This window comes from Procambarus clarkii, chromosome 20, assembly GCF_040958095.1.
Source record: "Procambarus clarkii isolate CNS0578487 chromosome 20, FALCON_Pclarkii_2.0, whole genome shotgun sequence".
In the NCBI taxonomy this organism is placed as follows: Eukaryota; Metazoa; Arthropoda; class Malacostraca; order Decapoda; family Cambaridae; genus Procambarus; species Procambarus clarkii.
Genome location: NC_091169.1, coordinates 38,225,114 through 38,238,920, shown reverse-complemented (window position 1 = coordinate 38,238,920; position 13,807 = coordinate 38,225,114). Strand labels below are relative to the sequence as shown.

General features: G+C 39.4%; 1 protein-coding gene across 1 annotated transcript; it reads left to right on the top strand.

The window, feature by feature from the left end:
• The first annotated feature begins 1,726 nt into the window (after positions 1-1,726).
• LOC123755553 (patched domain-containing protein 3) lies at positions 1,727-10,332 on the top strand. Its single transcript, XM_045738313.2, has 9 exons — positions 1,727-2,499; positions 3,176-3,507; positions 3,903-4,103; positions 4,273-4,404; positions 5,111-5,257; positions 5,655-5,821; positions 6,613-6,825; positions 8,015-8,227; positions 8,454-10,332. The coding sequence occupies exons 1-9, from the start codon at positions 1,727-1,729 to the stop codon at positions 9,555-9,557; spliced, it is 3,282 nt and encodes a 1,093-aa protein (XP_045594269.2). The 3' UTR covers positions 9,558-10,332.
• Positions 10,333-13,807: the final 3,475 nt, after the last annotated feature.

Sequence of the window (13,807 nt, the reverse complement as noted above, 5' to 3'; positions counted from 1 at the left end):
AATTAACTTCCATTCAGATATATACAGGAAATATATCTTATCCTTTCCTTAAGTTGACAAGGTAAGCACCATTAAGACCTATTATAATATCTTCCAACTGCCTGCTATATATTTTCTGATGAGATAGGTGTCCTTACCTGTGTGGTCCTATGTCTCCTTCATTATCTCTCTTAAATTTATCTTTTGTTAATAATATATGAAACTGGGTAGATTTATTTGATTAAAAGTCCTTTCTGGAAAGGACGAATCGTCGAAGCAATTGTTTGGAGTTCCAGCTTTATTTAAACTTCTGGAATGTTTGTATGTTTCTGTTAGTCCAAAGTTGGATGCTAGATGCTTGGGGCGTCACCCTTATCAAACTTTGCAGGGTGACAGGTGGGTTTTAGGGGACAGTCATAGACAGGTCAGGGTCGATTCCATGTCTACTTTTGTTATTAAATTCTAAAATCGCAAAATATCAGATAGTGTGTAGTGAAGGTGGTTGCAGTGATGATCTTGAGTAGTATTGATGGTTACACCGATAAAGACAGTTTGCTGTTAAGATGGTTACAGTGATAGTTGTCTGTAGTTAAAAAAGAGTAGTTACAGTGAAGAAAGTGAGTACAGTAGTGAAGATGGTGCCAGCATTGAAGTGCCGTGTGAAGTGTAGAAGGATACAGCGAAAAGGATCATGTGTAGCGAAGATAGTGCCAAGGATGACGGTATTGTGATGCATTAATGAAGAGAGTGAATCGTGAACAAGTGGGCCCCTTGGGGAGCCGGTCGGCCGAGCGGACAGCAAGCTGGGCTTGTAATCCTGTGGTTCCGGGTTCGATCCCGGACGCCGGAGAGAAACAATGGGCAGAGTTTCTTTCACTCTATGTCCCTGTTACCTAGCAGTAAAATAGGTATCTGGGTGTTAGTCAGCTGTCACGGGCTGCTTTCTGGGGGTGGAGGCCTGGTCGAGGACCGGGCCGCGGGGACACTAAAGCCCCGAAATCATCTCAAGATAACCCCCGTCACCCGAGCAACGCCGCTAGTATTATATATAACCATCTACCAATGATTTTTTTTATTACCTTTCAATACCACTCTTGATTATCTTTCAGTCTCGCAATGTTTCAAATCTTTCATTATTCTGCATTAAATCTGAGTCTAAATTACATTTACTATTCTTGTTTCAAACAATTAAACCATAACTGATGGACATCTAACTGACCTTCTTGTGAAACTTCCAATATATTAGTACAATACACGTCTCTACTGATTTATTGAATAAGTTTGCCAAGGATATGCCACGAACCCATATATATATATATATATATATATATATTATATATATATATATATATATATATATATATATATATATATATATTCATCCTTTTCCTTGCTCCATTGTGCAACTTGACACCTGGCAAAGTTTTGACATTTAATAAGCAATGTTTCTTAATAAAATCTGTAGTAAATAACTTGAAACATTTGTCAAAGAAATATCTCAACCAACAAGAAATATCTCAACCAACACATATGAAAATTAAAGTGACGACGTTTCGGTCTTTCTCCACAACAGACCGAAATGTTGTCATTTTCCTTTCATTTCATATGTGTGGGTTGGGTTCTTCACTCATTTTCACCAGCTTTAATTTCCTATGTAAATATACTTTACAATTTCAGGTATAGGTTGAGTGGTTGAGAGAATATTTTGGTATATAATAATTGTCACATAGATCCTACAGCATCCTTCATGCATGTTATCTCTCCTCTCTCCAGGTTTGAGGAGGATTGTGATGCTACGAAGCCCAGCAGACATCACCTGACTGAATATCATCCTAGAACTTGTGTGATAATGAGTTACTCCTTAAAGAAGTTCGAATACCTGCTCAGGCAGTTGTTCTACCGGTTAGGACACTCAGTCGCCCTAAACTACGGCTACTTAATCATCGTGCCCATCTTTATAACTGGTATCCTTGCCACCGGATTCCAGAGACTCAAGTACAATGACGATCCAGAATTCCTGTTCACTCCCACGTCGGGTCACGCTAAACACGAGAGATCTGTTATAGAAGAGTATTTCACCCTCAATTTCTCATCAGATTTCAACCCGTCGCGGATAACCCGGATGGGACGGTATGCCAGGTTTATCATTACGGCTAAAGATGAAGGGACGATCCTGCGGTCGAAGGTTTGGAACGACATAGTGGCGCTAGATCGTCTGGTCCACTCCGTCAGTGTCGACACTGACGACGAGGTGGCAAGATACGACGACCTTTGTGCCATCTCGGACAGCAAATGTTATGAGAACAACATCATAGGTCTACAGGATCTGATGCCAGCGGTTGAAAATGGCACTTTTAACCTGACTTATCCAATAATGCTCAACCCCAACAACTTCGACACATACGTACTCCCGTTATTTTTCGGTGGAGTGGTCGTGGGCAACGATACTGTTGTGGAGAGCGTCAAGGCTCTTGACATCTTCTACTGGCTCAAGTCGAGCACAACCAAGGAGAAAGCAAAGTAGGTTTCAATTATTTGCTCTTGTACCTTCTTCTCTCTGCTTTAGAGGATCAAATCCTATTGAACAGAAGGTTAGATCCATTTGTAGTTTCCTATGATGCATTGTGCTTGGAATTAGTTATAAACAAATTTAAGGTTCAAATGAAACTAGTGTCATGGATTATTTTTAATCTGTAGTGATAAAATGTTTTTTATCAGTATTATGCTAATCCATTACATCATTATTTCAGCAGGAATACAACAGTATTCCTACTGAAATGTTTGTAGAGTATTGTATAAGAACGCTCGCTAGTGTAGGAGAGTCTTGCTGTAAATACACTCTAAGGAAGTTAGATATAACAATGGTGTTAAAAAGGAAGAAATATATCCAAGCGCAAATTGTAGGAGTAAATATGTGAGCATAATATATAGTTTGCCTGATGCATTTCTTCTAGAATAATCGTCGGTTTAGAACGATTAAAGTTCATCATACAAGCTTTGTTAAACTTACAAGTGTCTGATGACCAAACCACACATCAGAAAAGTGTAGAAACGACGACGTTTCGGTCCGCCCTCGACCATTTCGGTCCGACCAGGACTGAAACGTCGTCGTTTCTTTATTTTCTGCTTTGGTCATCATATCTTCAGCCACTTTATTGTGACTCATTGTTTACAAGTGCCCCCCCTCCCCCACCAGCGGCGCGCTGTGGGAAGACGCCATCCTGAAAGCAGTGGGTGACCGGGACTTCGGCAGCATCACCGTCGCCAGGTTCGTATCCCGCACGCTGGAGTTGGAACTCGACAGAAACACGAATTCAGTGACGCCTTTCTTCGGCGGGACGATGATAATCATGGTACTGTTTAGCGTGACCTCGGCCGTGTCCGGTGACTGGGTACGCACCAAGCCCTACCTGGGGCTCCTGGGAATCTTCTCCGTTCTTCTCTCCTGCTGCGCCGCCTTCGGCTTTGTAATCTACTTGGGGTTCGAGTTCATTGGTATCAACCTGGTCGGCCCCTTCCTTTTATTAGGTGAGTACCAGGAGTTGTATCAGCATATCTTGCGCATTATTAACTTTAATATTATATAAATGTAATTTTGTTTTCGTGCAATACGTGTTTTGTGATTTGAAAAATACATATCAACAGGTTTCTGTGGAGTAAAGCTGCATGGGATATAGAGGGGAGGGATTATCAGGGGAAAGCGTCAAGCCAATACAACTATATAGCACTGGGAAGGGGGTCAGGATAAGGATATGGGATTGGACGGAGGGGGAATGGAATGGTGCCCAACCACTTGGGATGGTCGGGGATTGAACGCCGACCTGCAAGAAGCGAGAAGTGAAGTGTCATAATGTTGTAATGCTAGGATTGCCTTAAACACCACTGTTCTGACATGTCACTTGGTACATCATGTTCCGTCTCAGGTATCGGTATGGACGACGTGTTTGTGATGCTGGCTGCGTGGCGCCGCACTCGTCTTCAAGACAGTGTACCGGAGAGGATGGGCCAGGCGTTTAGTGATGCTGCGGTAGGAATCACCATCACCACAGTGACGGAGATGGTCTCCTTCTTCATCGGCGCAGTTACCCCGTTTCCATCTGTCCAGATCTTCTCCATCTACATGGGTCAGTTTTAACACGAAACATATATTTCCAATGAAGGATAAGATTATTTCTTGGGCACAGAATGAGTCCTCCTTCAAGAACGTATTAACAAATGGTTGACAGTACTTTATATATGCAATTGGGAACATATTTGTCTAAAGTAAAGGATAATATTATAATAATATTTCAGGGACGGCGGTGGTGGTGGCATACATATGGCTCATCTCGTTCTTCGGAGGCTGCCTGGCTCTCTCTGGCTACATGGAGAAGGACCAGCGCCACGGAGTCACTTGCCGCAAGATCAAATCCAAGTCAGAAACAGGTTAGTAGCGTCAACAATAACTTCTCGATCACTTTCTCTCCCTGTGGCATCTCCAGAAGTATTTTTCGGGCTCCTCGATCACTTTCTAATGTCTTTTTCTTCCTATGGCATCTCCAGAAGTATTTTTTGGGCTCCTCGAACTCTTTTTATTGTCTTGTTCAATCTTAATCAGGATCTTTCTGAAAATCTGTATCACGACCTCACTTTTGGGGGCCGTCCTTATGCTCACTAGGTGAAAGAATGTTCCGTGGACTACAAAATGAAGATTATATCTCATGTGTCAGTAATCCATTTGTTGTCTTTTGCTCACATTTACTTTCAATAATATCTTATGATATATGTTTACGAATGTAAGGTAATTAGGAAATAGCACAAATTCAGTATGATTATATATAACACTTGGACGGGATACGTGGACAAGGACCTGGGATAAGAGGAGAAGGACCTGGGATATAAGGAAAAAGGAGACTGGGATATGTGGACAAGGGCCTGGGATATAAGGAAAAAGGGACTGGAATACGAGGACAATATCCTGGGATATAAGGACAAGGAGCTGGTATATGAGAAGGAACATTAGTGATTATAAATTGACAAATGAACTTTTAACTAATCTACTCATATATTTAAAAATGCCTGCCTCACCCCTCATTATCCTACAATGAATACCAGCCGCCCTCCTCCTCACCTGTCATTCTCTCACTCTCAGCGGATGCCAGCTGCTGCTACCGTTTCCTATGCACGGGTGGGATAAGTGAAGCAGATCCCTGGAATGAGAAGGATAACAAAGAACACATCATCATGGTGTTCTTCAGAGATCAAGTGGCCGGCTTCCTCAACATCCCGGCCGTCAAAAGTGAGCCCTATGCTCTCTTCTGCAAGTGTCATCATCTTGCATGATCTTAAGCATGATTATCTTAAGTAATTATATATATACGTATCTTATTATATCATAAAGTGCTCAAGTTGCAACAGGATGTGGGTATCTGTATTTGCTGTTATCTCTGAATTGTATCTATAAATAATCTTTAAAAAAATGCAATTTTGTTTGATAATTTAATTGATTCCAATTTGAAACTAAAAGTAACAATCAGGTTTGTAAATCTACAAACCTGTTTGTAGGCTATATAGGCTTGGCGTTTCCCCTTTTGATAATTTTACGGGTTATTCATGTCCGTGTCACCTCTTGGGTGGCTTAATCTTCATCAATCAATCATCAATCAATCTCTTGATAATTCTCTTCCCTTCGGCAGCCTTGGTGATCATCGCCTTCGTTCTGTACCTCGCTGTTGCCTTCTGGGGCTGTACCAGACTCCAGGAGGGACTGGAACGCAGCAGGTTGTCACTTGATAACTCCTATTCCGTCGACTTTTATAATTTAGAGAGCAAATATTTTAGAGAATATCCATACAGAATACAGGTGAGTGTAAAGCTTTTATGTTTGAAGTTGTGATTTTGTTTAAAGCTAAATAAGGCAAGTTTTTAAAGCTAAATTTAAATTTAAACGAGAATTTAAAGCTAAATTCATGGCAAGTTTTGATAATAATCGTTGCCTTTTATTGTGGCTAAATTAAAAAAATATATAAAATTGTTGTCGTTGCCTTAGTAGTTAGTAGTGAGAATTTGGACAATAAGGGAGTCCATGGACAAGGTTTCGATCCCATCGTATGTCATCGCATGGGAGTTCACTGTGCATTTAAAGAGTAGCTACAAAACCTATAATTAAACCCTCATCTAAACCACCATCCTAACTATTGTAATCAATTATAACAACCATATTATAGAGACACGTAGTACGCTTGGGTTTATTCTCGACTTACAATCGGAGACCCCTGGGTTCGATTTCCAGGCGGGACAGAATTTTTTTTCGTACATTTCCTTTAACCTAATGCCTCTGTTCACATAGCAGTAAATGACCCGGGAGTTAGGCAACTGTTGTGGGTGTTGCATCCTGTGAAGGGTCAATAATTTGACCTCGGGAGTGACCTCGATACAAGCCTAAGGTATATAGTAGTATTAGTATGGTCTTGAGTGACTATGGCGCTGCGTTCTGGTTGGCAAGAATGAGTGGCCTTCTTCAGGGCACAAAGCCAGGGTAGGTCGATATGGATGAGAAGCTGTTACCCATGCAGCAGGTTCCCCTCAAAATACTCAGACTTCCTCCCTCCGACAAAACTAATTATTATCCTAATCGAATCAATTCCTTGACAGGTGTCAATAACAGGTGACGTGATGTACAGTGATCGAGAGACGCAGAAGGAGCTCATGGCCTTGCTCAAGAGGTTCGAATCGACGCCATACAGTCCTGGAGCGCTCTATACAGAGTCGTGGCTCAGAGCTTGGCTCAGCTTCCTGGAGAGAAACCAAGACTTCATGAGTATTAACATCACAAGTGAAGAAGAATTCTGCTCTCAGCTCAGAGAGGTGAGTATTTAGTCACCGGAGTTGATGAAATTAGCTGTAAACAAATCCACAAGGGTTCTGACGAGGATTCGAACCTGCGTCCAGGAGCATCCCAGACACTGCCTTTATCGACTGAGCTACATTAATCGACATTTGTTCATTTGATGCATCACGTTAGTGTGATCTCTGTGTGTAAATCAGCTGTAATATTGGGATCTGAGATTGTGTGCATTGTTCAATCTGTAATGTTACAAATTGTTATAATTTTACATTTTTGTTTAATTGTAATTGAATATATGTTAATGTGACGATAGGTAAAGTGAATTAAAGATACTGACGGCTTCTCACGTCTTAGGGGTTGCACCTGGGCTGGGATTCTTATAAGGTCACTAATGCCTTCTTGAGAGCATGAAAACATGACAATAAAGAAAAACGGCAGGTTTATTGACCCATTCGAGACAATTCTTATCTAAATCTTTACAATGAGTCTGTGGTCAATTTAGTTTATCTGGCTAGCAACTCAAATATACGCATTTAGCTCAAACATTTATATTTATTATAAGCCTTTCGCTGACTTCAACCCTCGGAGAGTCGAACCTGGATCTGCATTAAACAAGGCGATTTTTTACCACTACTTGGTGCCATGGGAAAATCAGACTGGATAGTGCAGACGAGGAGTCACAATAACGTGGCTGAAATATATTAACCAAACCACACATCAGAAAGTGAAGGGACGACGACGTTTCGGTCCATCCTGGACCATTCACAATCGACTTGAAAATGTACCAGGACGGACCGAAACGTCGTCGTCTCTTCACTTTCTAGTGTGTGGTCTGGTCAACAGATTGGATAGGGAGGAATTATCAAGGGAAAGCTCCAAGCCATTACGACTATATTGCACGTGGAAGGGATCAGGATAAGGATTTGGGATGGGACGTGGGGGGAGGAATAGTGCCCAACCACTTGGACGGTCGGTAGTAGTTCGGATGGTAGTTCAGCAACCATTAACCTCCTTCCTATTGTGGCACTTCGGTGACTTTGGTAGACCTTTGAAATGTCACCACAGGTCTGGGTTCGACTCCCCGAACAGTAAACCCCTCTAAACTTGTATGTGTTTAACTAATGCAATGCTCTTTTTTTTTAAATTAGTTTTTACTTTCATAAAAAAGTAAAAGTTCCTTCAAGTAATTCTCTGTTTACTCTTCCTCAGCTGTACCTGTCAGGTCCGGCCAATCTATTCGCTGAGGACGTCAAGTTCAACGAGAACCAAACGCGTATTGAAGCGTCCAGGTTCATCGTCCAGGCATACAAGGTGCTGGATGGAAACGCAGATAAGGATATGATGGAAACCTTCCGCAAAGTGGCCTCAGAGTCCAAGTTTAACGTCACAGTCTACAATCCCTATTTCATCTACTTTGATCAGGTTGGTGGATTTTGCCTATGTACTTCCCAGTAAACACAAAATGTTGATAATGTTGATTCAACTTTGATTCTACGTTGATTCAACCTTGATAAAGTTGCATTTAACTTCGGATATTGCGACCACTGTGATCGAATTATACCAGTAATAATTAGTTTTGCTGTAGTGAATTTTGAGTAATATGAATTTTTTCAGCATAATTGATTCTTGTTTTTCCATTTCTTTTCAGTTCACTATGGTGAGGTCAACGAGCATAGAAACCATCTGTTTAACAGCAGTCATAATGATGGCTGTGTCTCTCGTGTTTATACCAAACGCTCTCTGTTGTCTCTGGGTCGTCTTCTCTATCACCTCGGTGGAGATCGGTGTTGTGGGTTACATGGCCTTTTGGGGCGTAAGTTTAGATTCCATTTCCATGATCAACCTAATCATGTGTATAGGTTTCAGTGTCGATTTCTCAGCTTATATCTCATATTCATACCTGGTGTCTAAAGCTGAAACTCCAGATGAACGTGTAAGGGATTGCCTCTATAATCTTGGTTTGCCAATCATGCAAGGCTGTCTATCGACTATTTTAGGTGTCACAGCACTAAGTCTATCTCCCTCGTATATATTTGTAGCTTTCTTCAAGACTGTCTTCCTCGCAATGTTCTTCAGTGTCTTGCATGGTCTTGTGCTCTTACCAGTTCTACTTTCTCTCCTGGGTCCTGGTTCTTGCGGTAAGAAGAAAGAGAACGAGAGCTCCCCACTGTCTAAGGCAAACTGTCATCCTTTGTCTCTTTACGGTCAAGATTGTCCTCTCTCGAGGCCCATTGAGCCTATGAATCTGAAGATTCCGAGGCCTCAGAGTGTGACTGCAGCAAACAATGCATCACAAGTTAAGCCTGTGGTATTGGGTCGTTCAGCTCACACTAATTGTCAAGAAAAAGACTTAGGTTTGGGCACTTCAAGCGATGAGTCCAGTGAATCAAGCCTGAGTAAGGAAGATAGAACATGGCGTGCTAACTCATATAATAATTCTGGCAGTGGAATCCAATCAGAACACCCAACCCTGAATGTCTATAGTAATCACGCTTATGTACCAGATTCGTCTCAAGTTGCACAAAATCCAGGACAGAAACGTCTGTATATATATGGTCAGTGGGAAGATCCTCATCGAAGCTACCAACAATCACCCGTTGGCTATTCACCTACTCAACAATATTGCTCTTTGCACCCACTTGATAGGGACCGGTCACGTTACTCAAGCTCTCAGGAGACGAGAGGACACCTGGGTATATACCCAACGACGGAGTGTAGGTCATACACAGCTTCCAAACCCAGTAAAGGGTAACAGCTTCTCCCCCGAATCAACCTACCCTGGCTTTGCGCCCTAGTGAGGCCACTCCAGACCAGGCCGATACCAGACCGCAACTCCATAGTCTCCTGAGACCAATGGATGCCTACTAAAGCATCTCTCGATGGTCAATAACATACTCAGACTAAGATGGCCACGAGAGCCCAGTACACAAGGTGTCGTGGAGCCTTAAAGTGTGACCAAAGGTCCAGTACAATACACAGTGTATTGTTGTCTGAACATTGTCAAGGATCCGGTACACAATGTGTAGTGGGGTCTTGAACGGTGGAATAGGGTCCAGTCCTCAGTTAAGTATAGCCATCGACCTTGCCCAAAGTGTTCAGTACAAACGTTTCAGTGTAAATATGATTAACAAAAACACAGCAAGGACATGCAGCCTTTGATGTAAATATGTAAATACAGCCACGCAAGCATGGCTCTTAATTCTGATGTTTTCTCTTAATATTATGTATTCTCTTGGTTTTATGTATTCTCTTAATTCTATGTATTCTCTTTATTTCATGTTTTATCTTGATTTACAAAATATTTTAAGGAAATTTTTTAAGAGGAGAGACGAGGGTCGTCTCAGGAGGCCAAGACTCTGAATCAAATCGTGTATAGTTAACTGTATCAGTTATATATTTATGTATATTTATTACCGTGATGTGTTTAAGTGTTAAGACTAAACACTAGGTTAAGTGTTTATTGATATATTTAAAAATAAACATTACCTGTTATTAGTATGTTTTGGCTAAAGCAGGTGTTTGCTGAAATGTTTAACAACACTGATGTTTATATATATATATATATATATATATATATATATATATATATATATATATATATATATATATATATATATATATATATATATATATTTCTATGGGTCCCCACACTGGCACCAGAGGTGGTACCCTTACAAACTTTATATATATATATATATATATATATATATATATATATATATATATATATATATATATATTTTAGCTCTTATATAATAATAAACATAGATTATTTTCACATGACACCAAATTGTGATTTTTTTTTAGCTCATTCCCGTTTTTTTAGTTGTAAAATTTTAATGGGTCATAGAGAGCTTAATGATATGCAATGTACAAGAGCTGTACATTGCATAGCAGTCCCAGTGGCGCAGTGGTAAAACACTCGCTCGACGCTTCGCAAGCGCTTTGGCCTGGGTTGGTATCCTGGCCGGGGAGGACTTACTTGGCTCCAAGTCTTAACTGTAGCCTCTGTTCTCCCAGCAGTAAATGGGTACCTGGTTTTTAAACGATTTGGCGGGTCGTATTCCGGGGAAAATTAGGATTAAGGTCCTGCTCAAATGCTATGAGTGTTAGTGGCTGTATAAGAATTTAAGAACTCTTGTATATATATATAAATAAAAAACAAACTGTTGTGAAGGTAGTGAGGACCAAATGACATTCCAGAAGATGAAGAGAAGACGTTTCGGTCCATCCTTTACCGTTATCGAGTCTTCACAATGGTCCAAGACGGACCGAAACGTCGTCGTTTCCTTATCTTCTGATGTGTGGTTTGGCCATCAGTTATTTATTTTATTATATTCAATTTCTTTTTGTTTATTATGTGCTTCATACCCATCTTGTGGACGGTGGTGGAAAGGGTTACACAGGCACAAAGTCGGTTTAGGAACTGAACCCATAGTTCATCTAGCTAAGCAAGTTACAATCTTTTGAAACTAGTTACACATTTTTTTAATGTTACATACACACACACACACACATATATATATATATATATATATATATATATATATATATATATATATATATATATATATATATATATATATATATATATATATATATATACAAGCATTTACACAAATACATATTCATCTCGATAATCTTTTTATATCACAAGTGATTCCACAAGAGGCTCACAACAGTCACTATACAAGGCACTTTACATTTATGGTGAGTCACACAGTTACTAGTCTTGCTCCACACCCACCCAACTGGGCGGCAGCTTTACTGTCATGTGCAGGCTGCACCTACAGTAAGCAAATTTGGGAAATTTCTTATATGTTAGTGGTTAGGTAAGTTAGGTGATTGTTTATAAACAAACTTTAGATTAGTCCCCCCAAAATCTTTTATGACAAGTACTAGAGAAAGCGTTGCAATAGAAAGGAGTAACTATATTATACTCTTTTGCAGTTGCATTGCTTGACACTCCGAAGTTTAACTTATAGAGGTTCCCAGCCCTACCCACAATAAAAGCTGTCCTCTCTATTTCCAGTCTATTATCTGATAGCACCTGATTGGCATTAAATACCTTAAAATACCCTTAGTGTGCTGCTTTTTTGCTTATTAATTAAATCATGTACAGTACAATGTTATTTTGTTCACCATTCTTCAAATGAAACAGCACGGTACATATCATTGGTACAATTTTTCTATAAATCAATTTAGACCTACACGGCACTCTCCTATCTACCTAACATTGCTTGGCTGGGATGAGCTTTCGTTCTCACGTCATTTCTTTCTTCATTCAGCCCACAAGTGAGACGTCTCTAAAGAAAATTATTATTTTTTTTTATATCAAGGAATTCATAGCTGCTTGAATTAAAAGCTTCACATTGAATGACCAAGCATATTGTTACAGATTCTTTGCCAAATCGATATTTCTAAGATCTCTCTGCAATGAATAACGTTTATTTATTGCGGGAGAGGTCTCTCTCACTCATATATATATATGTATATATATATATATATATATATATATATATATATATATATATATATATATATATATATATATATATGACTCATTCTGAAGATGTATTAATATACGAAAGTACTTAAGGAAATTCCTGTTTCATATATATATATATATATATATATATATATATATATATATATATATATATATATATATATATATATATATATATATATATACTGCGAAGCTACGGCTGCTGTAGAAGCTACCTTCGCCTCCATTTAGATTGAGAGATACCACCTCGATTTTCTAAGCAATCACTCCTCCTGTATGATACATAGATGATAGATATAGAGGGATGACCTATGTGACCTACATAATATAGTATCTATGACCTATGTATATATTGTGTTGCGATAGCTAGCTCCTCTCTCTTTTATTAAGTCACCCCTTCTATTGTGTTCAGTAGGTATATTGAACCCTATTGTACACTGTTATTTAAGTGGTATTTAAATAATAACATCTGAGTAGTTAGACGTCTATTGCTACTGCTAACTTTAATTGAGTATTCTAGTACGAATAGCCAGGCATTTGTTTATTGTGAGGGAAAATATTTTTTTGATATCTAAAGATGTTTTACAATCCGGGGTACTTCCATAGTAGGGAGATAGATTTGCTTAGCACCATAAGGTACAGCTCACGCTCTCCTCAATCTATTAGGGCACTGTCTCAGTGGCTGCTTTCACGTTGTCTCAATTGCTTTATTCATTTGATTCATTTGCATAGATTAGGAACAGGTGGATCACCTATTGCTAATTCAACTCGCGCCTGGGATTAAGTGTTTCAAGTTGGTACCTTCATTTGATGATTCTGGTGCATTGTGCTCATGTTGGTTATCATCTGATAATATGATATCATGTAATCATCCCCATAACCTTGAGGTTATCATCTGATTGATGAAGCCTGTTATCTTAGCCAAAGGGGTGACGATATCCACGAGGATATCGTCACCCGTGTATATCCCGTGTATACGGGATATGTATCCCGTCACCCGTGTATAAGATATCGAGGATATCGTGACGATATCCACGATATCCATTCAGAGCATGACTTAACCCGACTCACTGGGAGAAACTTGTCAAACTCCAGTCACTTGGACCCCTGAACTGCGAATTGGAGTTTGATCACCGATAGTTAAAGGGGTTGGAAACTGTTCTTTTTATATTCCTTCCATGTGTTCTACGGGCTCACCATAGTCCGTGCTATTTGAAACTTTTTGTTTCAGATAGCGAACCTTAAACAACAACAACTTTCCATGTGTTATGCAGTCATACGGGCTTAGCACTTTTACTTCCTCATAATTACTTCTCAAATTGTATTCCGCTTAATCATATTAATACAAAAATATCATATATTTATACTTTCACATTTTTCGTGTACAGTGTTAAAATTATTTGCATTTTAATTATCACCTAACTTATATTTATTTCAGTTTTTAATTCAAAACTTTTTAAAATTATGCATTTTGGTACAGTTGAATTTGAGTA